Source organism: Arabidopsis lyrata, assembly GCF_000004255.2.
Source record: "Arabidopsis lyrata subsp. lyrata unplaced genomic scaffold ARALYscaffold_7, whole genome shotgun sequence".
Taxonomy (NCBI): Eukaryota; Viridiplantae; Streptophyta; class Magnoliopsida; order Brassicales; family Brassicaceae; genus Arabidopsis; species Arabidopsis lyrata.
Window position 1 is genome coordinate 10,004,305 of NW_003302549.1, and position 27,027 is coordinate 10,031,331.

Below are 27,027 nucleotides of genomic sequence, written 5' to 3' on the forward strand. Positions count from 1 at the left end.
TGTTGTTTACTTGACAACTTTTATATCTTTTTTTGCAGGTGCATGTACACCTTATGTTGCCAAGTTTCTAGCTGGTGAACACAAGCTCGCTTCTACTGCCAAAGTATCTACAAGCACCAATGGAATGTATGAAGTGAGGCATGGTTCTGATTATCACCGAGTAGACTTAAAGGCATACACTTGTACATGCAGGAAGTGGCAGATCTGTGGCATCCCGTGTGAGCATGCATATGGAGTCATTCTCTACAAGAAGCTTGAACCTGAGAACTTTGTGTGTCAATGGTTCAGGACAGCAATGTGGAAAAGAAACTACACGGATGGCGTCTGTCCACAAAGAGGACCTAAGTTCTGGCCTGAGAGTCATAGGCCTAGAGTCCATGTGCCTGAGTCAGTAGAAGGAGAAGACAACAAGATGACAAAAGCTGAGAAAAAAGAAAAAAGGGTTTGAATGAGTCTCCTAGTAAGAAGCAGCCAAAGGCAAAGAAAAGAATCATGCATTGTCGTGTTTGTGGGCAAGCTGATCACAATTCAAGACACCATGCTAAAGATAAGGTATGTGAGATTCTTGTTGTGTTTGTGGCATTTGTTGGATTATACTAACACTTGATGTAATTTTGCAGGCTTCTCATTTTGTCTCGCAGCCTTCTCAACCTGAACCAAGTCAAGGTTCACTCACTCAAGCTTGATCCAAGGAGTAAAAGACTGTCATAGGGGTAGAAGAACTAGGGTACTTATATTGTGGTTGTCTCATTGTAATTTTCGACCACATTGTTTCTACGGCTAAATGGATGTTTTGTTTCTACGGCTAAATGGATGTTTAGGATGAATGCTATTTTGAATGTTATCCGGATTCCTCTTTTTCTTTAACTTATTTTGATCAAAATGGCTAATTGGATGTTCTTTTTCTTTAACAAAAGAACAAACAAGATTACTAAATGCATTCTCTTACACATAAATCAAACAAGAGTACAAACATGATCATATTACAAAGACAAAGACATAATTCTCTTACACACTAGTCCACCAAAAGTAGAAACATAAATCCAATCATGATCATATTACAAAGACAAAGACATAAGATATTAGAAAGCTTGGGTTTACATTCATCGGATCATTCATCCTACAAGTTTGGTGAATCCAATCATAATCATACACCCTAACACTACTACAATCATCATCTTCTTATTGCTTGTTTTGGCTTCAGACAAAGCATCTTCCACCTTCTCAAATAACTCCTTCTCTATCTTCATTTGGACATTCTCGGAAACCTTCTTATCAAACTCTAACCTCTCTGTTCTAAGCTCTTTCAACTCCAGCTCAAGTTCACAATTCTTTCCTCTCAATGTCTCTAACTCATTGAGCAAGGCTTCATCAACCCATTTGAAAGTGTGATCATCGTTCCTTAGCTAGATATGAACAGTGATCTTTCAATATTAGAAGAATCTAAAACATGAAAACAGAGGAAATAGAGATTGACATTACCCTATGTTTTGCAGCAAAACCGCAACGAAAGTATCTCCGGTAAGGATTCGGATCGGATTTAGAAATCAATGCCACGATTCCTTCTCCGCACCAGCAGCTCTTTGGCACTCCGACCACTCTTCCTCTTCCACGAGGACCTGTAGAACCCGTCGAACTCGATGATAGATTGCTCATCTTCAAACTCAAATTCGGGTTTTCAAAGAGAAATCGGATTTTAGGGTTCTTGAGTTTTGAATTTGGGGATTTTGAATTTGGGAATTGGGGATTTTTTGTTTGGTTACGACAATGGGTCGGGATGTCGGGTTATAATAAGGAAACCGGTCTGTTTTTTGGTTTGGTTACGACCCATACATGGTTTCGTGTCGGGTTTACACATCAAACCGACGTAACCACGAATCGGGGAGATTAAGATATCGAACTTCCAATTAGGGGGGAAATAAGTGTTTAACTTCCGTTTCATGGACATATAGACAGAGGTCAAAGAACGGACTCTATCTGGCGTGATACAATAGTTCTCGGGGGGAAAAAGACCGTTTTTCCGTATTTTTAGTTCATCGTTGTATATAGTTTCTCGTGAATTTGGGGTCCTTTCAATAACTAATTTTAGTTAGGGGCTGTTTTGTTATCAATAAACCAAAAAGGTCCTCTTCATGTTAGTCTTTTTCTCACTTGACCCATTTTACACAAAATCCCGTCACTTCCGCTAATTGCAATCACTGTCGCTATGAACCTCCAAGTGGAACCACCGGAGAAGAAGAAGACTAAGAATTCGTCTCCACCACAATCACCTCCATCGTCGTCGTCATCTCCGTCGCTTTCTTCTCTCCCTGACGAAATCTTCGTGAACTGCTTAGCTCGGATCTCGAGGTCATACTACCCAACACTCTCACTCGTTTCGAAAAGCTTCCGTTCAATTCTCTCTTCCACCGAGCTCTTCGCAGCCAGATCTCACATCGGAAGCACTGAACAGTGTGTCTATGTCTGTCTATGGGATCGCAGTTATCAATTTCCCCAATGGCTTAGACTATGGGTTAACCCTAATCGAACCCTAGCCAACTCCATGATTAAGAAGAGAAGGAAGAAGAAGAAGAAGACAACTGGACCAATGTTAGTTCCGATTACCTCGTCTAATTTTACATCTGTATCAAAAGCCACCGTTGTTGTTGGTTCAGAAATTTATGTAATTGGCGGCCCAGTCGACTCTGAACCATCCTCCACCGTGCGGGTGCTTGATTGTTGCAGTCACACTTGGCGCGATGCACCGAGCATGACTATAGTCCGAATGAATGCGTTGGCATGTTTCCACGATGGGAAAATATATGTAATGGGAGGGTGCCAAGGATTAGAGGACGAACCATGGGCTGAGGTGTTCGATACAAAGACTAAGACTTGGCAACACCTTCCTGAGCCGGATACTGAGGTACGTAAGTGTTCCATTTACAGTATTGCAGAGATTGAAGAAACGATTCAGTTTGGGAATGTAAACGAGACGTATGCTTACCACACGAAGCAATGTAAATGGGAAAGCCGTGTAAAACAAAAGTTGAAGTCAGAATGTATGATTGAGAATGTTTCATATGGCTATTGGAATATGCGCTTGTTGTGGTATGACAATGACTTACAAAAGGATTATTGGAAAAGATTGGAAGGGTTAGACTCACTAGATGAGATGTACATGAGGAATGGTGGCTCAAGTGGTAATACGACTAAACTAGTTAGCTGTGGTGGGAAACTCTTACTTTTATGGGAAGGGTATATGAAGCATAATCCCAATAATAGGAAGAAGATTTGGTGCGCTGAAATCGCTATAGAAAAGCGTGATGGAGGTGGAGTTTGGGGAATTGTTGAGAGGGTTGAGGTTTTGCATAACGTCCCTATATCATGTCAGCTCTTGCATTGTCTCGTTGTCTCGGTTTGATTGACTTGTATCAAGGTATGATCAATCGTTCTTAATTCAAAATCAGTTTCTAGGATCTAACAGTATTATCTGGAAAGAGTTGTTTTAGTCCTTAACTTAAGCAAAAGTGCAAAACAGACCCATGTTTGGTCAATATCCCTTAGTGAGGTCTTCATCATCTTTCTCTACACTTATCTACATGGATCCGGGATCCCTTTGAGTTTAAATTGTTTGATGAAAAAGTTTATGCTTCTTTTAGAAAGTATTATTTTCCCTGTTCATATATATGTTTGCATGTATAACATTAGTATGAATGGATTGTTGACATTAGTTGGAAAGAGGAGAAGGAATCAGAGGCAAGAGGAGGGCAACAAGAGTGAAGGAGATTAATTAGTTAAGGTTAACAGCCACATTTTGTCAAACTAGCTACTATGTCAAATTAGTGTTTGTCTAGTCCTTTGTTATTTATGAATCTGATTTGTTGTTTGTGTTATCAATACTAATTGAGTCTTTCTTTACTAACAAGTAGGGATGTCTTGCAAAACCAAAAATCCGTAGGTATGATCTTTTCGATTTACCCTTTCGGGATCATCCTTCACGAGCAAAAACATGGATTACTCTTCGCCCCATGATTGACACAGATTCTCTCTTCTTGAAGAAAATCTCAGCAAAGATAAAATCTCTCACACTTGAGCTGTGTTGTGTCATCTTCATCAACAGATGCTGAGTTCTGTTTTGAGTAGGGCTTCTGTGAACAAAACAAAAGTAGAGACCAAATATGTAAAGGAAAATAACAATTGTGTTTTAATCTGAAACAATGTGCCCATGTTCATGATAATTCCAAGGGCAAAGTTCTTTGTATTTCGAAAGAAAAGTAAAATAATATTTTTATATTATTGCTTTTAGGTCTCAATTATTCAATTTCAATCTTGCGTTATCCATTTGGAGATATGACAATTATTTTTCCTCCACCTTGACTTGTACGGCTTATATTACCAAAATTTGTTTTATTTTTCATCCCTTTTTCTTCAATTTCTCGCCAACCCTAATTTCCCCAAATTTGGTAACTACGAATTCGTCATCTCTCCTTGAAATTACTTCGCAATCGATTCAATTCAACTATGTCTCTATTACTGGAAGAGATCATTCGATCAGTAGAAGCTTTGTTGAAGCTCAGAAATCGGAATCAGAAACCCTATGTTGACCCGAATCTAGACCCGGTTCTTCTAGTTCCAGGAATCGCTGGCTCGATTCTCAACGCTGTTGATCATGAGAACGGGAATGAAGAACGTGTTTGGGTTAGGATCTTTGGTGCTGATCACGAGTTTCGAACAAAGATGTGGTCTCGATTTGATCCTTCAACTGGTAAACAAAAAGTGTTTACCTTTTTTCTCATAAACACTTCAATTTATCCAAATTAAGAAAGTGATCAGCTTTGCATGTTAAGCTCTTAGCATTTTTTATCTGAAACAGGTAAAACGATCTCTCTTGATCCAAAAACGAGTATTGTTGTTCCTCAAGAGAGAGCTGGGCTACATGCAATTGATGTCTTAGACCCAGATATGGTATGGTTCAATCTCTAGCTGTTTTGGTATTTATTCTTAGATTGTTGTTTATAAAGCTTTTTCTTTTCTCATTGGGATCTATGAACTCTTTATGTAGATTGTTGGCCGCGAGTCTGTGTACTATTTCCATGAAATGATTGTTGAGATGATCGGATGGGGATTCGAAGAAGGGAAAACCCTTTTTGGTTTTGGTTATGATTTCCGCCAAAGCAACAGGTAATGCATATTTAATCTCTTCTTTGGTGTAAACATTGATCGGTGTATTGACTGTTTTGTGTTTGCATTGGGTCTAGATTGCAGGAAACGTTGGACGAATTTGCTAAGAAGTTGGAAACAGTTTATAAAGCTTCAGGAGAGAAGAAGATTAATGTTATAAGTCATTCTATGGGAGGATTGTTGGTGAAATGTTTCATGGGTCTGCATAGTGATGTATGTAAATCGTTTTTTCTTTATTTGTAAGTCTTTTCTAAGATTTATCTTGTCGCATCTCAATCTGGCATTTTTGGTCATCAGATATTTGAGAAGTATGTACAGAATTGGATTGCTATTGCTGCTCCATTTCGAGGTTAGTTCTCGGACTTGTAGTACTTCTGATAGTACTCCAGACAACTACCAGACTGATTGGTTTCACATTGTTGATTCAGGTGCTCCTGGATATATCACATCGACTTTACTGAATGGAATGTCGTTTGTCAATGGTTGGGAGCAGAACTTTTTCGTCTCTAAGTGGAGCATGCATCAGTTGGTAATGATCAATCAACAATAGTTCAATTTGGTTATCAATCTTGTTTGTTTGATCTAGAGATTGGCTGATATAATTCCCCCTCGTTTCTTCTGTTTTTTTTTCAGCTTATTGAGTGTCCATCTATATACGAGCTGATGTGTTGTCCGTATTTCAAATGGGAACTCCCTCCTGTCTTAGAGCTATGGAGAGAGAAAGAGAGCAATGATGGAGTTGGAACCTCTGATGTTGTTCTTGAGTCTTACCGTAGCCTGGAGAGCCTTGAAGTTTTTACGAAATCTCTTTCGAATAATACAGTAAGTTACACGCGACCACCATCTTTCATTAAATGAAGTAGTTGTAAACACACAAACGTTGCATTGACTGATCCTATACTTGACAAAAATGTTCAGGCTGATTATTGTGGAGAGTCGATCGATCTTCCTTTTAACTGGAAGATCATGGAGTGGGCTCACAAAACCAAGAAAGTATTAGCCTCTGCCAAGCTGCCTACTCAAGTTAAATTCTATAACATATATGGGACCAATCTAGAAACCCCTCATAGTGTTTGGTAATATTTCTTGGTTTGAGGTCTCAGTTACAAGTGTTTCTTCGTGCAACTTGTTTCACCTTTTCTAAAGTTGATATTTATACTCCCCTGCAGCTATGGGAATGAGAAGATGCCAGTTAAAGATCTAACGAATCTACGATACTTCCAGGTAAGAAATTTATCATCCTTTTTCAGGTATCAACTATCATTGTAATAGCAAGAAGTTACCTTCTTATCATCTTCTAATCTTGGATCATATTTTCCTGTAATCTCAGCCGACATATATATGTGTCGACGGTGATGGCACAGTCCCGATGGAATCTGCGATGGTATGTTGCATTATCGTGTTTCTTATAAACTCATCACAAGTACACGAAATCTTGAATTTGATCAGTTAGGTTGATCATTTCTCTTTGTAATGGTTCCTTTGGTTGTTTCTTTCCTAGGCGGATGGGCTTGAAGCAGTGGCAAGAGTTGGAGTCCCTGGTGAGCACCGAGGAATTCTCAACGATCACCGTGTCTTCCGAATGCTCAGAAAATGGCTAAATGTAGGCGAACCTGACCCGTTCTACAACCCAATAAACGATTATGTCATCCTCCCCACCACATTTGAAATGGGGAAATACCAGGAGAACGGACTCGAGGTTGCTTCCGTGAAAGAATCATGGGATATCATATCGGACGACAACAATATTGGCACAGCCGGGTCAACCGTGAGCTCCATATCAGTCTCTCAACCTGGAGATGATCAAAACCCTCAAGCTGAAGCTCGTGCAACCTTAACCGTCCAACCACAAAACGATGGTAGACAACATGTAGAGCTCAATGCTGTAAGTGTCTCTGTTGATGCATAAAAACGCATCTTACCTTTGTAATGTGTCGTCAAGTGTGTCTTTTGTGTCTGTATATACAAATAAGTCTCAGCCTGTGTACATAAATCATCCATCATAATAATAAATTTCGTGTTCTTATTATTGTTTAAGCTTACAAGTTAGGATTCTTAATTCTTGGGTCTAATAGCAACACCTTTCACAATCAGACCGGACTTCCACTGTCCACTTTTAACCTCCAACATCGAAAACTCAATCTTGCCGGAAAGATGTTCTGGCAATGTCGTGAACTCACCGGCCGGAATCTCCACCCACTGGTTCCTTTCTAACAGATTCACATGCTCTCGCCGCTCTTTGGTTTCTCCGGTTGGCAAAACCAGTTTAAAGTTAACCCGAAAATCCCATCCTTTCGCAGAATCTATTAGCTTAACCACAAACACAACCTCGTACAAACTGTTGGGAGTTAGTTTCTCCGTTTCGAAGTTTCCAACCACTTCTAACCAAGCTACTCGTTCCATCTTTGCAACCTCAGTTCCTACATCACTGTAAACAAATATGCAGATTTCAGTGAAATCTTAAGAACCCCAATTTGAAAACGTTACAGTTTTGTTTTTCATTATAAAACTAAAAACCTGGATGTTTGGTCAAGATCAGAGAACCAACTCCAATATTTATTTGTCTGAGACTCTGCCCATGTAATTGAGAGTTCTCTCGCGTTCAACATGAAACAGTTTTTCTTCGCTTTACACTCATCTTCCTCTATCAAGTTCTTCTGAATAAGTAACTCCATCATCAGCATCATATATATATATAACAAGGTGAAATTAGAAAATGAAACCTAAGAAAAAAGATTTAGGACCTCTGTCTTGGGCTTCAAGGAAACGTCATCGTCGGCCTGAGGAGACGACGTCGTATCAGAGCCGTGCCAAGGAATTTTGATGCCATAAGCGGATAAATATAGTTTAATATTTAAATAATATATAAAATTTTAATAAAATAATTTAATGTTTTAAAATTTTTATAATAAATCTACAAATTTGAGCAAAACTTATAAAATAAATTTTCAACAAAAAAAATAGAAATTAGATTGATCATAACATGTAATATACTAATTTGTGTTAGTATAGTTGTTGTGTTACCATTCAAACGGTATAATATATGTTGTTAATAAACAAAAAAATGTGGTATTTAATATATAAAAATAATTGATAAATTTAGATAAAGATGATTAAGAAAAAAAAAGTTAGTAAAGATGAGAAAAGAAGTATTAACGAGATAGAAAAAAAAAGGATTCAAGGAAATAAAGATTAACAACTTTGATTTATTACCTTATGTTTGGACATTTAAGAATCTTTGTATTTAGGAATCTTATATATTGCATGTTATACTACTTTCTTTTATTATTTCACTAATTGTATTAATTTTTCCAACGTTATTACTAGAAGTCTACAATAGGATATGATCTACACAATTAACAAATATAGCCTCCTAGATGTTCTATAAAATTTAGTGACGTAGGCGAGTGTTTCTTTTCTTATAACGTAGGCACGGCTCTGCGTCGTATCAAGAGTAAGAGGCGAGTCTGCATGTTTTAGCATGTCTTCGTTGTTATTATGTGGCTTTGGCTTTGGCTTTGAGAATATCGACCATATTATTCCCATTTCTTGATTATTTTTGTGTTTTCGTCTTCTTTTATAGATAATTTCTGGTATTTGTAGAGGAATTACATGATTATACCTTACCCGACCTGAATGTTCCGTATAACTAAATTACTCATTCGATTAAGTTATTTTTTTATCTGATGATACATTCAAATTTTGTCCAAATCCAAATAATTCTCAGTAAGTTTTATACAAATTAACTAAATTATGTCAAAATATCCAAAAATACCTAGACTCCTCTAGGATCTATAGTAGAGTTCTTCATTTAGTGTACTAGATTTGTAACCCCGCGCAATGCGCGGGATTTTACTTATAAACTATTAACAATATAAACCGTGAGTATAAATATATATATTGAATTTTAAAAGATAAATCTATAATGACATAAACCTATTTATGAAATGATATATAACATAGATTTTATTGAGAATAATGTTTCTCTTGAAAAAAACAACAAATTTTTAGGTAACACGTGGTAAAAAATTAGTTGAAAAAATTCAGAGAAATATAATACAATCTCGACCATGTCATGTTCATACATCTTTTTGAATTTAGTCAATTTCTCTTGAGATTATTTCGCTGTCATTTTATTCGTCATATTCTAATATGCAGTCGTCCACCTCGCGACATTTTATCTCTTTTCACGTTCTTTTCGTTAAAATAATTGATTAAATTTTTGATTCATTATAAACTTATATTAAAATTATATTCTCTTTATCTATTTCATTTTTATATTTTATTTTTTCTTGTCTATTATAAAATGTTCTTTTTCCTACATATTAAATTTTATATTTGGATTCTTCCTATTCTCATACATTGCATTTTCCATGAAACATTGCACTCTAACGTTATTGTTTAAAGAAATCTTGTATCTAATTGTACTTTTAAATCACAATTCTTTCCTTAAATATATTATACAATTTTATATATATATTTTATCTTGATTTTGGATACATACTTTTTTCTTGAAAAATAGATATTCTTATTTCGTGTAATCTAAATTCTATAGTTTACTATCATATAAACTTTTTTTAATCTAAATATTTTATAACTCTTGAAAAGGTTAATGTCTTTCTAGCGTGATAACATATTTTTTTGTTTTCTACTTCTCATATATAAATTATATGTATTTGAAAATTATCTATATGCTTCTAATTTTTATTCATATTTTTATCTTATATATTTTTGTGCTGTGTTTTATTAATTCATTAACTTCTATTTTTGAATTATCTATTTGTATATTAACTTCTAGAGAAATTGTTAAAAATGCCCCTTTTTCAATACCCCTTTTCAAAAATGCCCCCTTTGAGAGTCCATTTTTAAGTTTGCCCTCTTTTAATTTTTAATGACCATTTTACCCTTATTTGAAACAAAATTAGGGTTTACAATGTATTTTAAAAGGTTTTACAAGGTACTTATAAGATTTTACAAGGTAGTTATAACTTGTAAAACCTTATAAAAAACTTGTAAAACCTTATAGCTTGTAAAACCTTATAAAATAGCTTGTAAAATCTTATAATATCTTATAAATACCTTATAAATACGTTGTAAAACCTTTTAAAATACATTGTAAAACCTTATAAATACCCTGTAAAAAACCTTTAAAATACCTTGTAAATTTTTCCCGCCAAAAAAATTGCGGAATCACTTTTCCCGCAAAAATTTTTTTTGGCGGGAAAATTTTTTGGCGTGAAAAACTTTTACGGGAAAATTTTACAAGGTATTTTAAAGGTTTTTACAAGTGTTTTGGCGGGAAAAATTGCGGGATCACTTTTCCCGCCAAAAAATATTTTGTATTTTGTAGACCTAATTTTGTTATATTTCCTTATATATTTGTGATATCTTTTATTAAAAGAAGGGTAATTTAGTCATTTTGTATATAAAAAGGGGTATTTTTAAAAATGGACAGCTAAAGGGGGCATTTTTGAAAAGGGGTATTGAAAAATGGGCATTTTTGTGAGTCTACCTAACTTTTATTCACATATTTTTGTGTGTTATATTATATTACTTTTTATTTATATGATCACTTTTTCCGCCAAAAAATATTTTGTATTTTGTGGACCTAATTTTGTTATATTTCTTTATATATTTGTGATATCTTTTATTAAAAGAAGGGTAATTTAGTCATTTTGTACATAAAAGGGGTATTTTTAAAAATGGACAGCCAAATGGGCCATTTTTGAAAAGGGGTATTGAAAAAGGGGCATTTTTGTGAGTCTCCCTTAAATGTATTGGATAAGGGGTTCGAATCTTTTTAGTAACATTTTATACCTATTAAAAATATATGATGACGTGTACGCTGATGTGTCGCCTATGTGGACACTCTAGATAGAGAGAAAACTCTCTCATAGATTTGTGTAGAAGAATAAAATTTATGGATACATAAATTAAACAAATGGTATACATTGCAAACCAAATTTTGATTGGTATATATTCCATTTTATTTTATGTCTTGTCAAACATGTTTGATTCTTTATTCTTTCCATTTTCTTTTATGTCTTGTTAAACTTGTTTGATTCTTTATTCTTTTCATTTGATATGTTAGCTTTATTCTTCCATTTTCTCCACGAAATACTCTTTTAAAAAAGTGAACATGATCCCTTTAAGATGATCTATCAAAATTTATTCAAAAATGCCACTTAATTGAGAGATTATGTGGATATTTTACACATGTTAAGGAAATATTTTTTTTTATGGGGTTTGATAGGATCTAACTAGTTTCAGGTGCATAAATCCAAAATAAATCCATGTCAACTCGTTGAAAACACTTTTCTACTTTAAGATACATAAAAAGAAACTGTTAGAAAATTTAGTTTCTTAAACCTTAAATTATAAACCCTAAAATATCTACTTTATTAATAACTTATTGTGCCGACATACGCATCTCTTTACACATTAAGATTGTGTCTCGAATGAAATAGTACAAAAACTACAAATGAAGCTCGTCTGATTAACGTATAAAATGAAAGATTCAGTTTTGTATCAAAGAATATACAGGAGGATTAATGTTTCCAATCTGATTTAATATTTTTATTTATATTAATAATGTGCAGCTCTCAAACAGATTCGACACGAACACATTTTATAATCTTATAATCAAGTAATCAACGCTTTGGCTTTTAACTTAGTTACCAAAACAAACATTCACAAAGAAGAGAAAACGACAATATTTAAATGTATTGAACTAGTTTCTAACGACCCTCAAAGATACATGAAAGAAATTGTTTCTTCTACTCCGAAATATAGACACGAAAAACCATCAATGATTTGGCATTACCTAAATAGACATATGCAAAAGATCCATGACTAATATTGTAAATAAAACCACATGGTGGTGGGACAGTGGTTCTCGTTTGGTTGGAAGGATCGCCCTGTTAGTCTAGGTCAGGGATCGATCCTCCCCAGACGCAGTTTCGCTCTCTCACTCCTGTGGCCACCTGGGAATTTACATGCGGACTTGCTCAGGCACCCCAGACCACCAGTTTATCAGGGGGCCCTTAAGTGGAGGCTTAAAAATCCATGTGACGCGGGCTTAGGCCCAGTGGGCTAGTCAGATCACTGTGTGGTCTGGATACTGGGTTATCAAAAAATATTGTAAATAAACGCTCTCTACATTTTTTAGCACTTCACTCCTCTGGATGTATTCACAAGGGAGTAGTCTATACGGTTTGAGGATACAAACAATGTCACGCTCTTAGCGTTAACGAAGATGCATCGTAACTAACGTAGCCGATGGCGTCCGAAGCTTGAACGAAACTGAAGATAAGTCTCATGTAATGGAGCCGTTGACATTATTGCGTGGACCATTTTTTAAAAACTCATATAATAGCTGAAAAGGCTTCTCTTTACTTTACAGACAAATATTAATCAACAAATCTGTACATGGATTTTTTTTTGTTTGTTGGCGTATGATTAAAACACAAAGGCGCGGCGGATGATTTTCGTGTCTATATTTTCTTATGGTCTCATTCGTTATATAAGTTTTTCTTGATCAGATCATATAATAAGTACATACACTCAGAATTTAAACTTCAAACTTTATTACATCATCAACACTCGTTTTGAATTTATTCAACACCAACATCAAAGTTGTTATTTAAACTAATAATACGATAGATCAACCTTATTATACACATATATATAAACACATGACATGATGTGAAACATATGTAGAGAAGGTCCATTGGTGCATATGGATATTTATTTGTTCTTATATGCCATATTAATTATTACTGTTTGGGACGAATTGCAACACCTTTGAGGGAGAGCCCTTTCTTCCAAACGCCAGCCTCATGCTCATACATTGAGAAAGTGATCTCTCCGGCAGCAGATTTCTCCGGTACGAACTCGCCGACTCTGACATCGACCCATTTATACCTTGGAAGTTCCCTCAAACTCACCTTTTGCTCCTGCGGTTGTTCCTTACCGTTAGGCAACACTAGCTTGAGGTTCACCGGCGTGTCCCATCCATAGGCCGGATCCTCTAGCTTCACCTTAAAGAACACCTCGTAAGCAATCCCCGGAGTGAGGTTCCTCGTGTCAAATTTTCCCGTGATGTCGAGCCAACAAACGTTTTTCAATCCCACAGCTTCCACAGTCTCGCTTTAAAAATCATCAATAAACAAAAGTTTGTCACTTTGCGTTAATAATTATAGGTCTAATACCTCGAATTTTTTGGTTACCAAAAGAAAGAAAATATTTTTACCAGTTCGTGTTAATAATTATTGCTATAATTTACATACACAAACTTTAAACGTCGTCTAACCTGTTTTGGTTTTATCAAGCATACTTTGATTCATACTTCACGTTATTGTAAATCAATAAATTCAAATTTGTAAAAAAGATATCCATTTTGTGGTAATATTCATACTATGGGATTTAAATGAAACCTATCTTACTTTGGTGACTCTTTGTCGGTAAACCAAGTCCAATAATTGACGTCATCAGACCAAGTGATAGAGAGGTTCTTTGCAAAGAGCATGAAGCAGTTGCTGTTTCTCTCGTCCACCCAATATTTGATCTGTTCAATATATATTATACACAGATCACCAAAACAAATGAATTCATGGCCCGTCTTAATATATTAAGAATGATTTGGTTATATAGTAACAAAATCTACTTATTATTTTAAAAAATGAGAGATTCAAATTTTAGAAACCAACATTTTCTGTTTGCAATCTTGTTTACATAAAGTTACCGTTGTGCTTAGTTATTTTCTGAAAATAGAAACACAAGTAAGCTAATTCTTTTTGAGGGAAAAAAAATATTGACCTGTTTCGTGGGTTTCAAGAAAACACCAGACCGTAGCTTTTCAGAGAGATTAACAGAGACAGAGATTGGAGGATCTGCGTCTCTGAGAATGGCCTCACAGTTGTGTGGAGATTTCACCGGTGAAGCTTTCATTGGTAGAGTTGTCACCGGTGACGCTTCTTTCTGCACCGGGATCAAGTATTTCGATTCCTGGTTGCTAAACATCTTCTTTGGTAATAACTCTGAGCAATGTTTCTTGCCCGTAAACCAATATGATGTACTTATTTTTGATAAATTTGTTATTTAGATCAGTATATTCAACTTGACAAAGAAAAACTACTAAATGTCTAAATATATAGCCCTAGGTAAAGGGGTTTGAAGAACTTATTCTATTATGTCATTTATCTTTTCTAAACGGGTAAATCATGAATATAAAATCAAATTATTCCAAAACTATGCATAAAGTTAGGTTTTTTCTTGACACTTGTGACATGATAATAGCCAACATAATACGTGGAACTTAATCCCTAATTTTGCAACTAGCAGGTCGAGTCATTGATTATAAAATTCAATACTACATTATTATTGATTTAAGGATAAAAATCTAGAAAATCAATGAAATTTTTATGGACAATTCATGATTTGCTTTCTAAAATTACAATTAAACTCTAACACCTAATCCAAAAACTTCAAATTTTTTCACTATAATTTCATGTTAAGGAAGGGTCCCTTACAAAAAGAATTTCAACATAGTCTTATTCTTGTTTCCACTAGAAAAGTTTTGGCAGTACCTATCTATCGTAATCCCAAACCCAATCAAATTCCATCCACTTCTGACTCTTCTCAAGAGCAAGAATATGTCCCTTCATTTTTTTTTCTTTTCTTACTGAAAAAAAAAAAGTGAGACAAAATGATTCGGTGCTTCGCGAGGATACCACTAATAGGTGCTCCCTTCATCTCCACCGTCCATTTCACATCTCCACCATCTATCAGAATCTTCGCATCTCGTTCTCCATCATCATCATCATCATCATCATCATCATCATCATCATCATCATCATCATCATCATCGACAGTTGCAGCATCTAGAAGATCAATATCTCTGACAATTATCGCCGTCACGTCTTCCGTCGTCTCCTCCGTTTCATTCTCTTCTCCGGCACTAGCTGAATTCTCTGAAATCCCTAATTCCGGTGGAGTTAAAGCTCTCGACCTCCGAACCGGCGACGGTGAAGTCCCCATTGAAGGAGATCAGGTTTTGTGTTTGTAATTGTAGTTTTCAGCAAATGAACGAACCCTTTAATTCAATTTTGAAACTTTTTGGTTTTAGATTGAAATACATTACTATGGGAGATTGGCTGCGAAGCAAGGATGGAGATTTGATTCAACATATGATCATAAAGACAGTAATGGTGAAGCTGTTCCTTTCACATTCATCCTTGGTTCTAGCAAAGTATAAACCTTTATCTCTATTTGCTTCTATACCAATCATGTTGTTACATAAAGTCCAAGTTTTTGTAACATGGGTCTTGAAAATTATCTGAATTTGATTTAAAGGTGTGACCTTTGAAACATTTCCTCATTGAGTAGTGATGTAACAAACTAAGTGGATTTTTAGGTGTTTGAAGTTGATAATACTTCTTCTCAGCCACCTATGATGATGTTTTGATCTCTGTTTTGTCATTGAACAAAGCTGGTTTTACGTCTGATGACTGAAATATTGTGATGTGTAGGTAATTCCGGGGATTGAAACAGCCGTAAGGTCGATGAAAGTAGGCGGGATTCGTCGGGTGATTATACCTCCGTCTCAAGGATACCAGAATACATCGCAAGAGCCTCTCCCACCAAACGTATGTGCTCACACTCTGACCTCTCTCTCTCTCTCCTTGACCTTTTCGTATGATATCTCAATCTCAAAGTCAAAATGTTATTTTAGCTTCCCGCATGAATTAGCTTTGGGCCTACCTAGTGCTTTCGTACTTCAATTCAGACTGAAACAAAAGCAGCTTAGAATTTTATATCATGATAAGTCACTGTTATTAGTTTCATAGACATTTATCTTCATAAGGTCTTGTTTTGCGTCATGTTCAGTAGCCAATGGGACTTGAACTAGTATCAATCTGATGAATGTGAAGGTTTTAGAGAACCAATCATATTATAAAGACTGTTTGCAGAAACATTTATTACCAAGATTGGTTTAAAAATTCTTTGTTTGTTTCTTGTTGTGGTTTGAAGTTCTTTGACAGACAGAGACTCTTCACGACTATCTTTAACCCAACACGTCTCGCCAATGGAGAAGGTTCTACTCTTGGAACTCTCGTTTTTGACATCGAACTTGTCAGCACCAGAAGCCTTCACCAATAAGTCATATTGTCCTCGTACACCCGAATTCGATGTTTTGTGTTTAGGGCCATTGCTGTATGACATTAAATATTTCCAAGCACATTTAAGTAAAAGACTGATGATTTGAATTACCTATGACTCAATTCTTTTTGCAAGTGTTTTCATCAAAGGCTCGTAACCTTGCACCATTAGGCCAACCGTTCAGCCTGCACAAACAGATCACTAATCTGAGCTTTGCTCAAAACGCTTTTTTGCTTCTGCCAATAAACAAACTTTGCTAAAACTACACCATCATTAAAACGACAAGGAACAGACAGCTAACCTCATTGGCCAATCTGCGTACTTCTGCCACGCCAAGAAGAACGAAACGATAGCAGAGACCACCCCTCTTTGTAGTAAATCTTAGCACAACCAACCGTAGTTAGCAGACGACGCTTTGTTGAGACAATGAATCTGTAAATCACCCATTTCAGATCCCCATCCTGAAGATTGTATAAAGATTATATGCAGAAAATAAGCTTTCACAGTCAAAAGAAAACAAAAAGATCTTTTAACTTTGTCTTAGGATTCCAATTGAAGTCAGGGACTTCTAGTTTCTCACCTCCATCTTGAATTCACTTATTTAGTGATTTTATTTCTCTCCAAGTATATGATTTACAGTTTTCAGAGGTTCCACTAACTTATTTTGAAAGTATTCATGCAAGTGTATGTTCTGGTTGTCCTTTTACAATTGGTACTTGCATTGTTAGCATTTATCTTAACTAAAAGATGGAGACATCCTACAAGATTGTGTGAGTTCTGGTAGTCCAAATCCAGCAAAAAATGCAACAGAAAAGGAACAGAAAGAATGGCTTATAGAAAGTAGTTTGAGAAACTTAGCTTACAGAAGTGGGCCTTGCACTAAGTTACGGCAAAACAGTTGGTGTCCCAAAAACAGGCCAGCCCTATAGCCTCAGACACATCCAGCACTCGAAGTGATTGCAACAATAGGATCAGTCTTACAGCGAAGCCCCTTAGTAAGCGATAGATATGTTTGAGGGCTGAAGTGGCAGCCATTTTTTTGCATTGCTTGGAACAGTTCAGAAAATGCGTCAATGTGCCCCTGCTTAAGCATACCATCAATAAGAATTTTCCAAGCGATTTCATCATCGTAGTAGCCACAACGAAGCAGCTTCTGGAAAACTGATCTTCCTCTCTCTTTTCCTCCTCCTTCGTACAACCTGAGAATCACCATTTTGCAATACTCTAATTCCGGTGACTGGCCACTGCAAATCATATCTTCCACCAACTTTGCAGCTTCCTCATGCTTTTGCAGCTTGCAGAAACAGCAAAGAAGTGCATTAGAAACCATCTCACTCGGAGCCATTCCTCTTTTTTCCATCTGATCAAACAGTCTCTGTGCTATTCCCAAGTTCTCTACTTTACACATCCCCAATATGAGCTTCTCATAGCTATTTTCATCAGGGGTACACCCATGATCTACCATTTTTTCAAAGAGTTGGACAATGATATCAAAATCCACCATCTCCCATTTAATAGTACCTGGTGCATCCCCCAACTCTAGTGCTGTTTCACCACCTCTGCCTGCCGCGTACTTCTTTTCAAAGAGATGTTTGATCAATGCCAAAAAAGTTTGATGAGAAGGGTCACAGGTAGCATCATACATGCGCTTTAGGACATCAAATGCAGAACAGGTCATCCCTAGGTCGCCATAAGCTTTGATCAGCAAAGTGTATGAGAAGACATCTGGAGTAACACCATCTTCCTTCATGTTCGCCATCATACCCTCGGCTTCTTGCACTCTCCCTGCACTACAATAGGCCTCGACAAATGAGTTGTAAGTTTGTGCGTCAGGCTTCTGTCCAGAGGACGACATTTGGCGAAAACATCTATGAGCTTCATCAAAATCCCCTTCTTTGAGCATTTTCCTGATCAGGATTGTGCGTGTACAGGCCGTAAGTTGTATGCCCATCTTGACCATCTTTTCCACCAAAGACAAGGCTTCTTTCAAATCTCCATCAATGCATATCCCATGAATCAAGGCAGTAAAAGTATATGAGTCGGGTGAGCAGTAACCCTCCATGATCTCAAATAGAAGGCGAGCATCGTCCAGCTTCCCGGCTTTGCAGTATCCATCAATCAAAGAATTGTACAAGACTACGTTTGCCTTGTCCTTCTTCCCAAGGGAATCGAAAAGAGCATGGGCTTCTTCTACCCGCTTACTTTTACAAAGAGAATCTATGATACACCCGTATGCGCGATTGTTTAGGTCCCCGCTCTGTTCCATCAAAGCAAGAAGTCTATATGCTGTATCTAAATTACCAGACCTACACTGTCCAAGGACCAATAAGTTGTAAGTGACTAGATTCGGAACCAAATTGAGCTCTCGCATCTCATGGAGGAGTCTCATTGCCCTGTGCACATTCTTCTTACAAAACCCTTTGATCAATGCATTGTATGTATAAGTCGTGGGATGGAGGCCATCATCGTCTTTCATCCTCGCAAACAAGCTCACAGCTTCATCAATCCTGCCGGCATCACAAAGACAGTGAATAAGGTGGTTGTAGGAAACCACATTTCTACAAGGCATGTCCTTAAAAACCTGGAAAGCAGAATCCACATCCATTCTTCTAGAGTAACCGAGGATAAAAGATGTATACGTGTGATAATCAAGATCCAAACCAGCTTGAATCATCTTACACACATACTGCCTAGCTTCTACCACATACCCTAACTTACAATACCCATTAATCATGATATTATACGTGTAAACTCCAGGTGAAACAAACATATCTGTATAGAGCCACTTCATTTCGCCGATCAGACCAAACCTTGCTAATATCTTAAACAGAGAGTTATAGCATTTGGAAGTAAGCCTGTATTTAAGTTGGTAGCTATACCTTTCACTGAGCTGCTTCCAGAAATCAACAACAAACAAAGATTCTTGCACCGAACCGCACTTTCCTGCCATCGATGTGACAGCCTTATGCAAATGAAACGGAATTCCATGTTTGGTTAAAGCGTTGAGGACGGATGCATAGCAAGAGATACTGTGTTCGAAATTTGGATCCAGCTCCAGGAAGGAGACATCGGAAGTCGTTATATACGAGAGAAAGTATTCCAGGTAAAAATTCCCCTGCCATCTCTCTTTAACCACAGACCGGTTCTTGGATTTGCCTTCGTGTTTGCGTTTGCGGAGGCCGGAGCTATTGAGTGCCCGTAAATGCTCTAAATCAAAAGGATTCAACTCGATTTCGTAAGGAATGGAAGAGATCGGCCTCCGAAAGACCGCCGTGGCCGCCGCCGTGATTTTCATCGTGGCGAGAAAGTTAAAGAGAGACAGAGACAGGTTTTTTTTTTCTTTTTAACTTTTTGGAACACGTGTTTCAAACTCAACAGTTCCCAAAGATTCGCACTTTGTTGTTTAAGAATTTTAATTATTTTTCTTATACAAATAAAAAGACAAAAGTGAGACAATGATTCAGTGCTTCACGTGGACACCGCTTCCAGGTGCTCCCTTCATCACCGCCCTCCATTCACATCTCTAACATCTATAACTATCAGAATCTTCGCAATTCGCATCTTCATCAACATCATCATCGACAGTTGCATCATCTAGAAGATCAATATCTTGTCACGTCTTCCGTCGTCTCCTCCGTCTGCTTCTCTTCTCCGGCACTAGCTGAATTCTCTAAGAGCAGTGGGAAGTTCTTACAAGTGTTCTCAAAAATATAAAAAATGAAAATATTAAAAAGTAAGAAAGAGATATGAGCATGAGTTTTCATATGAGAACTTTTGAGAACCTCTTGACAGACTCATGTCACACATGGCAACATGCAATTAGTTTTTAAAAAAATATTACTTAAAATTTAATTATACAATTAAACTAATTTATATATATTATAATAATATATTTTGAGAGACTTTGAGAGAACTTCCCACTGCATATGCTCTAAAATCCTTAATTCCGGCGGAATCAAAGTTCAATTTTGTAAAGTTCTGATTTTTAGATTGTAATACATTGTTATGGGAGATTGGCTGCGAAGCAAGGATGGAGATTTGGTTCAACATATGATCATAAAGACAGTAATGGTGAATCTGTTCCTCTCACATTCGTCCTTGGTACTAGCAAAGTATACATCTTTATCTCTGTTTGCTTCTATCCCAATCATGTGTTACATAAAGTCCAAGCTTTTGTAACATGGGTCTTGAAAAATTATCTGAATTTGATTTAAAGGTGTGACCTTTGAAACATTTCCTCATTGAATAGTGGTGTAACAAACTAAGTGGTTATTTTAGGTGTCTCAAGTTGATACTGTTTTGATCTCTGTTTTGTGATTGACCAAAGCTGGTTTGAGTCTGATGACTGAAACATTGTGATGTGCAGGTAATTCCGGGGATTGAAACAGCCGTAAGGTCGATGAAAGTAGGCGGGATTCGTCGCGTGATTATACCTCCATCTCAAGGATACCAGAATACATCACAAGAACCTCTCCCACCAAACGTATGTGCACACACTCTGACGTCTCGCTCTCTCTCCTTAACCTTTTCGTATAATATCTCAATCTGAAAGTCAAGTGTTATTTTAGAGTCCCACATGGATTAGCTTTGGGGCTAGCTAATGCCCTTAGTGCATCACACTCATAAGCTAGTTTTGGTTTAGGCCTAGTACTCAAATATTAAGAATAAACACATAAAACACACACGTTGATTTGGTTTTTATAGTCTCCTCCTCCTGTCCCTAAAACTCCACTCACAAATCCAATTTCACCTCAATCTCACCCCCACTCATTACATACTACTTGTTCCTAAAAGACAACACTCACATCATTCTTGCAGCCACTTGTTTTCCCTCATTCATTTTAAACCATACAGTCTACCAAAAGTATTTATCCACTTAAACTAAAAGATTCACTTATGCAGAAGATAAGAAGTCTTCGAGGTGCCAAATCAGCATATGTATAATGATTGGGATCAAATCAATTAGGAGTGGGTATCAAGTGATGATTGATGAAGGGATTGCTTTTGGGCGTGAGAGAGTTTGGTATTGTATAGCATCCACCCTAGGACTCTATATTGATTCTTTGGTTGGTTTCCTCTTTGTTTCTCTGTTTTGTACTTCAATTCAGAGTGAAATAAAAGCAGCTTAGAATTTCATATCTTGATAAGTCACTTGAATTAGTTTCATAGACTTTAATCTTCATAAGGTCTTTGTGTTACATCATGTTCAGTGGCCAATGGGACTTGAACTTGTATTAATCTGTTTAATGTGAAAGTTTTAGACAACCAATCATATAATTTAAGATTGTTTGCAGAAACATATAGTACCAAGATTGGTTTAAAAATTCTTTGTTTGTTTCTTGTTGTGGTTTGCAGTTCTTTGACAGACAGAGACTCTTCACGACTATCTTTAACCCAACTCGTCTCGCCAATGGAGAAGGTTCTACTCTCGGTACTCTCGTTTTTGACATCGAACTTGTCAGCACCAGACGCCTTCACCAATGAGTTATATTGTCCTAGTACTCATTAATTTCTTGTTAATCAAGAAATCCAAATCTAATATATATATATATATATATATATATATATATATACATGACCATTTGGATATTCTTTAGTATAAGTGAATAGAAATTTCAACTTTAGATATAAATGAAGTTGATCATGTGTCACTTGGTCTGTTGGTCCCTGCTTTCGCATTCATATTACATTTTTGTGTAGAAAAAATAATGGTTGATAAATAATAGACAACGAAACCACGCTCGTTTTTGTCACAGTAACTCAAACAATGTCTTCCTCAAAACTCATCATCTCCATCACTTTCTTCTTATCTCTCCTCCTACGATTCTCCTCCGCCCAAACCGCCGTGAAAGCTACGTACTGGTTTGCGGAGAGTGAATCTCCGGTCACCGCCATTGACTCATCTCTCTTCACCCACCTATTTTGCGCTTTCGCTGACATCAACCCTCTAACATATCAAGTCATTGTCTCCTCCAGGAACAAACCCAAATTCTCCACCTTTACACAAACCGTCCAACGGAGAAACCCTACCGTGAGAACCCTTTTGTCTATCGGCGGTGATTTCACATATAATTTCGCGTTTGCGTCTATGGCAAGTAACCCCACCTCTAGAAAATTGTTCATTGCTTCTTCTATTAATCTCGCTAGATCATATGGATTCCACGGTCTCGATCTATATTGGAAGTACCCGAGCACTACGACAGAGATGGACGATTTCGGGAAGCTACTTCAAGAATGGCGATGGGCGGTTATAGCAGAGGCTAGAAGCAGCGGTAAACCGCGTTTGCTTTTGATGGCTGCGGTTTTCTACTCCTATTCGGTACTGCACCCGGTTCAAGCCATTGCCGATAGCTTGGATTGGGTTAATCTTGTTGCCTATGATTTTTACGATTCGGGCTCGTCTAGAGTAACTTGCTCACCAGCTCCTCTCCACGATCCTATAACCACAGGTACAAAAAAATTACCGAACTAAGCTAAGATAAAGTCATAAAACCGATACATAACCTAATATATAGGTCCAAGCTGCGACGCCGGAGTGAGAGCGTGGACTCAAGCTGGACTTCCGGCGAAGAAAGCAGTCTTGGGATTTCCATACTACGGCTACGCTTGGCGTCTCACAGACTCCAAGAATCATAACTACTACGCTAATAGCAGCGGACCAGCGATATCACCTGACGGTTCCATCGGATCAGATAAGAAGGTTCATAGTGGGTAACAAAGCAACGACGGTTTATAATTCGACGTTGGTCCAGAACTACTGTTATGCCAAGAAGACTTGGATTGGTTACGATGATAATCAGAGTATTGTTACGAAAGTGAGATACGCTAAGCAGAGAGGTCTACTTGGTTATTTCTCGTGGCACATTGGAGCTGACTATAATTCTCTTCTATCTCGTGCAGGTTCGGTTTTATCCCAATTCTATATAAGTAAAATATTCGTTACTTTTCTTATGGGAAACGAAAAGGTAAATTTTTAATGATTTATTTTGGGATTTTGGGGATTTTATAGCATCACAGGCATGGGATAATAAGAGGCAGCAACCACGATAATCCTACAGAAGTTTTAAGGTTAACAACGGCAAGGGAAGAAGTTTTGTTTTTGTAAAACTATGCAAAAATATACGTTGTTTGCTTATTTATTGCCAAATCAACAAGGAATAATATGATATGGATATATAATTGAAGCAAGAACCATTTCTTTTCTTTTCTTAATTAGAAAAGAAACCATATTTAATAATCTTAAGTTTATTTATCACTGGATTAGGACCGTGCGTTTTCTTTTTTTAACGTTAAGTTACAGAGATGTATTTTGTGGGGGTGATGTGAGCATTAGAAGATGAATATGATGTATTTTTTTATATATAAAGGAGATGAATATGATGTTAAAAGAAGACTTTTCTCAATACTTAAAAATTAAAATGCACCCTTCTCTTCTCAGTGTGTTATCTCAACCCGAAAAGTTAAATGTTATCTTAAGAGTCTCACATTGATCAGATTTTCCCCTAGCTAATCTTAAGCTAGTTTTGGAAAGTTTGGTGTAGACTGAGTATTGGTCAGCCACGTGATCCTCATACAATGACGGACTAGAAAGGACAACCAAGATAATTAGCCCGTGGCGGCTGTATTAATGTGATAAGAACAGAAGTGGAAACTCAAATATTAACAAGAAAACACTCATAAGCACACACTAGTTGGGAGGGAATTGGTTCTTGAGAGTCCTTCGTGCTGTCCCCAAAATGCCCACTTGTTGTACCCCATTCATACTCAAAAAAAATTACCCACTTGAACATAAAGACTCACACATATACTAGTTGATAAGAGTTCGTGGAGTACACTGGCAACATCAGCATGTGTATAGTGATTGGTAGCAAATACGTAGGAGAGGAACTTTTTTTTTTTTTTTTTTTGAGAATAAGTAGGAGAGGATATCAAGTGATTAAGGGATTGGTTTTGCATGAGAGAGTTCGGCATAGGGATGTCAATTGTATAATTATATTTTGATTGTTAATTCTAGGATTTCATATGTAGTATACCGTCCCGTATTATTATTGACCCAAATCCGTCAATTCATATATAATCCGATACGTCATGCTAATTTGATTGCAGTGGCCTATGAGACCAAAACTCTTTTAATTCTGTTTAATGAGAAAGTTTCATAGAACAAATGATATATATACCCGATACTTAGCTTGAAGAAGGTAATTTTTTGTTTTTGTCTTTTGGCAGTTCTCTGTAGACAGAGACTCTTCACAACCATCTTTAACCCAACACGTCTCTCCAATGGAGAAAGTTCTACTCTTGGAACCCTAGTTTTCCACATGGAACTTGGCAGCACCAGACGCTTTCACTAATGAGCCATTGGTTACTTGTTAGACCGGAAAACATTTAATAATATAAACAAAATCTTTCGTAAGCTTTTGGAATATTATTCTATAGGATACGTGCGTAGAAAATTCAACTTTGATATAAATGTAGTTGATTATGTGTCTCTTGGTCCTTGCTTTCGCATTCATATTACACTTGTGTGTTGACAAAAATGAAAATCTTGCCCCAACTAATACTTTTCTCTTTCGTAAGATATTATTCCTAGATTTCTCATTTTCAAAGTTGAATTACGTAAGAAAATGAAATATACTTTTTCAATAAATAGACAACAAACCATCTCTGTTTTTCACAGCAACTCGAAAATGTCTACAACAAAACTCATCTCGCTCATTGTCTCCACAACATTCTTCCTCTCTCTCCCATCCTCCTCGGCACAAACTGTCGTAAAAGCTTCGTATTGGTTCCCTGCGAGTGAATTTCCGGTTACCGACATTGACTCATCTCTCTTCACTCATCTCTTTTGCGCTTTCGCTGATCTCAACTCCCAAACCAATCAAGTCACTGTCGCCTCCGCGAACCAACCTAAATTCTCAACCTTTACACAAACTGTCCAACGCAGAAACCCTTCTGTTAAAACCCTTTTGTCTATCGGCGGTGGAATCGCAGATAAAACCGCGTATGCTTCTATGGCAAGTAACCCCACTTCTCGAAAATCGTTCATTGATTCTTCGATAAGACTCGCTAGATCCTATGGATTCCACGGTCTTGATCTAGACTGGGAGTATCCGAGCAGCGCGACGGAGATGACCAACTTCGGGACACTACTTCGAGAATGGCGATCAGCTGTTGTAGCCGAAGCTAGTAGCAGCGGTAAACCGCGTTTGCTTTTGGCAGCTGCGGTTTTCTACTCCAACAATTACTATTCGGTACTGTACCCGGTTCAATCCGTTGCTAGCAGCTTGGATTGGGTTAATCTTATGGCTTATGATTTTTACGGACCGGGTTGGTCAAGAGTGACCGGTCCACCAGCCGCTCTATTTGATCCTTCAAACGCAGGTATAATAACATCTAAACTAAACCATTTAAAACCGAAAGATAATGCCAACTTTGATAGATTTCAGTTTTGTTTGGTTTAATTGCACTAAATTTGGTTTTGACTCGGTAAAAAAACATATTACCAAAATTAAGCTTTTAAAATCTTTGGTTCAACTTAGTTATCTCGCCAAGGTTCGAACCGGACATATCGGTTTTGTTTATAATTATTAAACCCGGTTTGTGATAATAGGTCCAAGCGGAGACGCGGGAGCGAGGTCATGGATTCAAGCTGGACTTCCGGCGAAGAAAGCAGTCTTGGGATTTCCATACTACGGTTACGCGTGGCGTCTCACAAACGCCAACAGTCACAGCTACTACGCGCCTACCACCGGAGCGGCGATATCACCGGATGGTTCGATAGGTTACGGTCGGATACGGAAGTTTATAGTAGATAACGGAGCAACAACGGTTTATAACTCGACGGTAGTCGGAGATTATTGTTACGCCGGCACAACTTGGATTGGTTATGACGATAATCAGAGTATTGTGACGAAAGTTAGATACGCTAAGCAGAGAGGTCTTCTCGGTTACTTCTCGTGGCATGTTGGTGCTGACGATAATTCTGGTTTATCTCGTGCAGGTTTGATTTAGTACCAAATTTCTAAATATTATTTATTTTTATGTGAATTGAAAAGGTAATGTTTTGACGACTTTTTTTTTGGGTGGGATTTTACAGCTTCACAGGCATGGGATGCTACGACGGCAACCACCAGAACTATACAGAAGGTTTAAGCTGTCCACAGTTTCGACAACGGCAAGTGAAGAAGTTTTTTTTGTAACTATACAAAAAATAAATGTTATTTGCTTTAATGTCAAAAAAGGGAATAATAAGATATTAAGATAATAAAGGCAAAAACCATAAGTTTATCAATCATAATGCTTCTTTCATAGAATTACAAATCATTTTGATTTGTTACAAATGATTTCCAAACAAATGTATGGACTCCGTCACTCCGGTCAAACTTCTCAATTAACCAAAAAAAACTAAAAATGAGTTGAAAGACCACAAATAGTAATGCTTACATTTAATGACTTAAATTTCCATAATAATAAATTGAATAGAGTAGAAATGTTCATTTATTAACCATAATAATTGGACCAAACATGTTTTTACTGTATATACTCCCTCTGTCCCAAATTATATGATGTTTTAGCATCTTTTTCTTATTCCATTTTATAAGATTTTCTCAAATTTCTATGCATAATTTATGTTTATTTAGTATGTTATGACCATTTAAATTCTGCAGTCTTTTTTTCTATTGGCTGAATTTCTATAAAAAAGTAAAC

At 36.9% G+C, this 27,027-nt stretch overlaps 9 protein-coding genes across 14 annotated transcripts; 5 read left to right on the plus strand and 4 right to left on the minus strand.

Annotated features, from left to right (window-relative positions):
- Positions 1-721: 721 nt before the first annotated feature.
- Positions 722-1,960, minus strand: LOC110226818 (uncharacterized protein At4g04775-like). The gene is made up of 2 exons (XM_021019583.1): positions 1,483-1,960; positions 722-1,406 (listed from the first exon to the last, which is right to left on the minus strand). The coding sequence occupies exons 1-2, from the start codon at positions 1,654-1,656 to the stop codon at positions 1,116-1,118; spliced, it is 465 nt and encodes a 154-aa protein (XP_020875242.1). The 5' UTR covers positions 1,657-1,960; the 3' UTR covers positions 722-1,115.
- A 134-nt stretch (positions 1,961-2,094) lies between these two features.
- On the plus strand, positions 2,095-4,275 carry LOC9303988 (F-box/kelch-repeat protein At4g19865). 2 transcript variants are annotated; one of them, XM_021018353.1, is made up of 2 exons: positions 2,095-3,415; positions 3,909-4,275. In XM_021018353.1, exon 1 carries the CDS (start codon positions 2,207-2,209, stop codon positions 3,398-3,400), a length of 1,194 nt encoding a protein of 397 aa, XP_020874012.1. In that variant the 5' UTR covers positions 2,095-2,206; the 3' UTR covers positions 3,401-3,415; positions 3,909-4,275. The 2 variants fall into 2 exon arrangements, with proteins under 2 accessions (XP_020874012.1, XP_002867916.1); XM_002867870.2 differs by lacking the exon at positions 3,909-4,275 and adding an exon at positions 3,711-3,878 and having other exon boundaries at positions 2,096-3,415.
- A 32-nt stretch (positions 4,276-4,307) lies between these two features.
- On the plus strand, positions 4,308-7,189 carry LOC9303989 (lecithin-cholesterol acyltransferase-like 4). Its single transcript, XM_021018352.1, has 11 exons — positions 4,308-4,744; positions 4,853-4,944; positions 5,042-5,160; positions 5,238-5,373; positions 5,458-5,509; positions 5,589-5,689; positions 5,794-5,982; positions 6,079-6,236; positions 6,330-6,384; positions 6,491-6,544; positions 6,662-7,189. Exons 1-11 carry the CDS (start codon positions 4,501-4,503, stop codon positions 7,067-7,069), a joined length of 1,608 nt encoding a protein of 535 aa, XP_020874011.1. The 5' UTR covers positions 4,308-4,500; the 3' UTR covers positions 7,070-7,189.
- On the minus strand, positions 7,144-8,895 carry LOC9303990 (protein PHLOEM PROTEIN 2-LIKE A2). The gene is made up of 4 exons (XM_021018354.1): positions 8,612-8,895; positions 7,905-7,962; positions 7,678-7,817; positions 7,144-7,588 (listed from the first exon to the last, which is right to left on the minus strand). Exons 1-4 carry the CDS (start codon positions 8,704-8,706, stop codon positions 7,216-7,218), a joined length of 666 nt encoding a protein of 221 aa, XP_020874013.1. The 5' UTR covers positions 8,707-8,895; the 3' UTR covers positions 7,144-7,215.
- A 3,812-nt stretch (positions 8,896-12,707) lies between these two features.
- On the minus strand, positions 12,708-14,285 carry LOC9306036 (protein PHLOEM PROTEIN 2-LIKE A1). Its single transcript, XM_021020020.1, has 3 exons — positions 13,978-14,285; positions 13,605-13,726; positions 12,708-13,308 (listed from the first exon to the last, which is right to left on the minus strand). The coding sequence occupies exons 1-3, from the start codon at positions 14,179-14,181 to the stop codon at positions 12,936-12,938; spliced, it is 699 nt and encodes a 232-aa protein (XP_020875679.1). The 5' UTR covers positions 14,182-14,285; the 3' UTR covers positions 12,708-12,935.
- Positions 14,286-14,774: 489 nt separating this feature from the next.
- On the plus strand, positions 14,775-21,850 carry LOC9306037 (peptidyl-prolyl cis-trans isomerase FKBP17-1, chloroplastic). Of its 3 annotated transcripts, XM_021020019.1 has the most exons (5): positions 14,792-14,969; positions 15,015-15,211; positions 15,287-15,409; positions 15,690-15,806; positions 16,192-16,430. In XM_021020019.1, exons 1-5 carry the CDS (start codon positions 14,867-14,869, stop codon positions 16,318-16,320), a joined length of 669 nt encoding a protein of 222 aa, XP_020875678.1. In that variant the 5' UTR covers positions 14,792-14,866; the 3' UTR covers positions 16,321-16,430. The 3 variants fall into 3 exon arrangements, with proteins under 3 accessions (XP_020875676.1, XP_020875678.1, XP_020875675.1); XM_021020017.1 differs by lacking the exon at positions 16,192-16,430 and adding an exon at positions 21,676-21,850 and having other exon boundaries at positions 14,775-15,211; XM_021020016.1 differs by having other exon boundaries at positions 14,792-15,211.
- On the minus strand, positions 15,949-19,984 carry LOC110226963 (pentatricopeptide repeat-containing protein At5g65560-like). 3 transcript variants are annotated; one of them, XR_002330854.1, is made up of 3 exons: positions 16,622-19,984; positions 16,432-16,505; positions 15,949-16,372 (listed from the first exon to the last, which is right to left on the minus strand). XR_002330854.1 is itself a non-coding variant. In XM_021020014.1 (2 exons), exons 1-2 carry the CDS (start codon positions 19,613-19,615, stop codon positions 17,252-17,254), a joined length of 1,992 nt encoding a protein of 663 aa, XP_020875673.1. In that variant the 5' UTR covers positions 19,616-19,984; the 3' UTR covers positions 16,906-17,251. The 3 variants fall into 3 exon arrangements, 1 of the variants encoding a protein (XP_020875673.1); XR_002330855.1 differs by lacking the exon at positions 15,949-16,372 and having other exon boundaries at positions 16,415-16,505; positions 16,622-16,781; positions 17,184-19,664; XM_021020014.1 differs by lacking the exons at positions 15,949-16,372; positions 16,432-16,505 and having other exon boundaries at positions 16,906-18,827; positions 19,200-19,984.
- Positions 21,851-21,869: 19 nt separating the features above from the next.
- Positions 21,870-23,549, plus strand: LOC9303991 (chitotriosidase-1). The gene is given in 4 exon segments (XM_021020015.1): positions 21,870-22,769; positions 22,836-23,007; positions 23,009-23,220; positions 23,330-23,549. Coding segments are annotated over 4 exon segments (1,107 nt in total). The 5' UTR covers positions 21,870-22,087; the 3' UTR covers positions 23,371-23,549.
- A 1,427-nt stretch (positions 23,550-24,976) lies between these two features.
- LOC9303992 (chitotriosidase-1) lies at positions 24,977-26,614 on the plus strand. Its single transcript, XM_002867874.2, has 3 exons — positions 24,977-25,701; positions 25,931-26,320; positions 26,417-26,614. The coding sequence occupies exons 1-3, from the start codon at positions 25,008-25,010 to the stop codon at positions 26,470-26,472; spliced, it is 1,140 nt and encodes a 379-aa protein (XP_002867920.1). The 5' UTR covers positions 24,977-25,007; the 3' UTR covers positions 26,473-26,614.
- The last annotated feature ends 413 nt before the right edge of the window (positions 26,615-27,027 follow it).

Bases quoted from the DNA above. Each gene is read 5' to 3' on its own strand.
- LOC9303989 (XM_021018352.1), top strand. From the start codon at position 4,501: ATGTCTCTATTACTGGAAGAGATCATTCGATCAGTAGAAGCTTTGTTG. The intron at 6,237-6,329 runs GTAATATTTCTT...ACTCCCCTGCAG, and splicing joins GAAACCCCTCATAGTGTTTG to CTATGGGAATGAGAAGATGC. The intron at 6,545-6,661 runs GTATGTTGCATT...TTTCTTTCCTAG, and splicing joins TCCCGATGGAATCTGCGATG to GCGGATGGGCTTGAAGCAGT.
- LOC110226818 (XM_021019583.1), bottom strand. From the start codon at position 1,656: ATGAGCAATCTATCATCGAGTTCGACGGGTTCTACAGGTCCTCGTGGA. The intron at 1,407-1,482 runs GTAATGTCAATC...GTTCATATCTAG, and splicing joins GTTTTGCTGCAAAACATAGG to CTAAGGAACGATGATCACAC.
- LOC110226963 (XM_021020014.1), bottom strand. From the start codon at position 19,615: ATGAAAATCACGGCGGCGGCCACGGCGGTCTTTCGGAGGCCGATCTCT. The intron at 18,828-19,199 runs GTATAGCTACCA...TGATGCCGGCAG, and splicing joins TGGAAGCAGCTCAGTGAAAG to GATTGATGAAGCTGTGAGCT.
- LOC9306036 (XM_021020020.1), bottom strand. From the start codon at position 14,181: ATGTTTAGCAACCAGGAATCGAAATACTTGATCCCGGTGCAGAAAGAA. The intron at 13,727-13,977 runs GTCAATATTTTT...TATATTGAACAG, and splicing joins TCTTGAAACCCACGAAACAG to ATCAAATATTGGGTGGACGA. The intron at 13,309-13,604 runs GTAAGATAGGTT...TGATTTTTAAAG, and splicing joins ACCGACAAAGAGTCACCAAA to CGAGACTGTGGAAGCTGTGG.
- LOC9303988 (XM_021018353.1), top strand. From the start codon at position 2,207: ATGAACCTCCAAGTGGAACCACCGGAGAAGAAGAAGACTAAGAATTCG.
- LOC9303990 (XM_021018354.1), bottom strand. From the start codon at position 8,706: ATGGGAATAATATGGTCGATATTCTCAAAGCCAAAGCCAAAGCCACAT. The intron at 7,963-8,611 runs TGATACGACGCA...TTGGCACGGCTC, and splicing joins GCAGACTCGCCTCTTACTCT to TGATACGACGTCGTCTCCTC. The intron at 7,589-7,677 runs GTTTTTAGTTTT...ATTTGTTTACAG, and splicing joins GATCTTGACCAAACATCCAG to TGATGTAGGAACTGAGGTTG.
- LOC9303992 (XM_002867874.2), top strand. From the start codon at position 25,008: ATGTCTACAACAAAACTCATCTCGCTCATTGTCTCCACAACATTCTTC. The intron at 25,702-25,930 runs GTATAATAACAT...TTGTGATAATAG, and splicing joins ATTTGATCCTTCAAACGCAG to GTCCAAGCGGAGACGCGGGA. The intron at 26,321-26,416 runs GTTTGATTTAGT...GGGATTTTACAG, and splicing joins TTCTGGTTTATCTCGTGCAG to CTTCACAGGCATGGGATGCT.
- LOC9306037 (XM_021020017.1), top strand. From the start codon at position 14,867: ATGATTCGGTGCTTCGCGAGGATACCACTAATAGGTGCTCCCTTCATC. The intron at 15,410-15,689 runs GTATAAACCTTT...TGTGATGTGTAG, and splicing joins TCATCCTTGGTTCTAGCAAA to GTAATTCCGGGGATTGAAAC. The intron at 15,807-21,675 runs GTATGTGCTCAC...TGTGGTTTGCAG, and splicing joins AAGAGCCTCTCCCACCAAAC to TTCTTTGACAGACAGAGACT.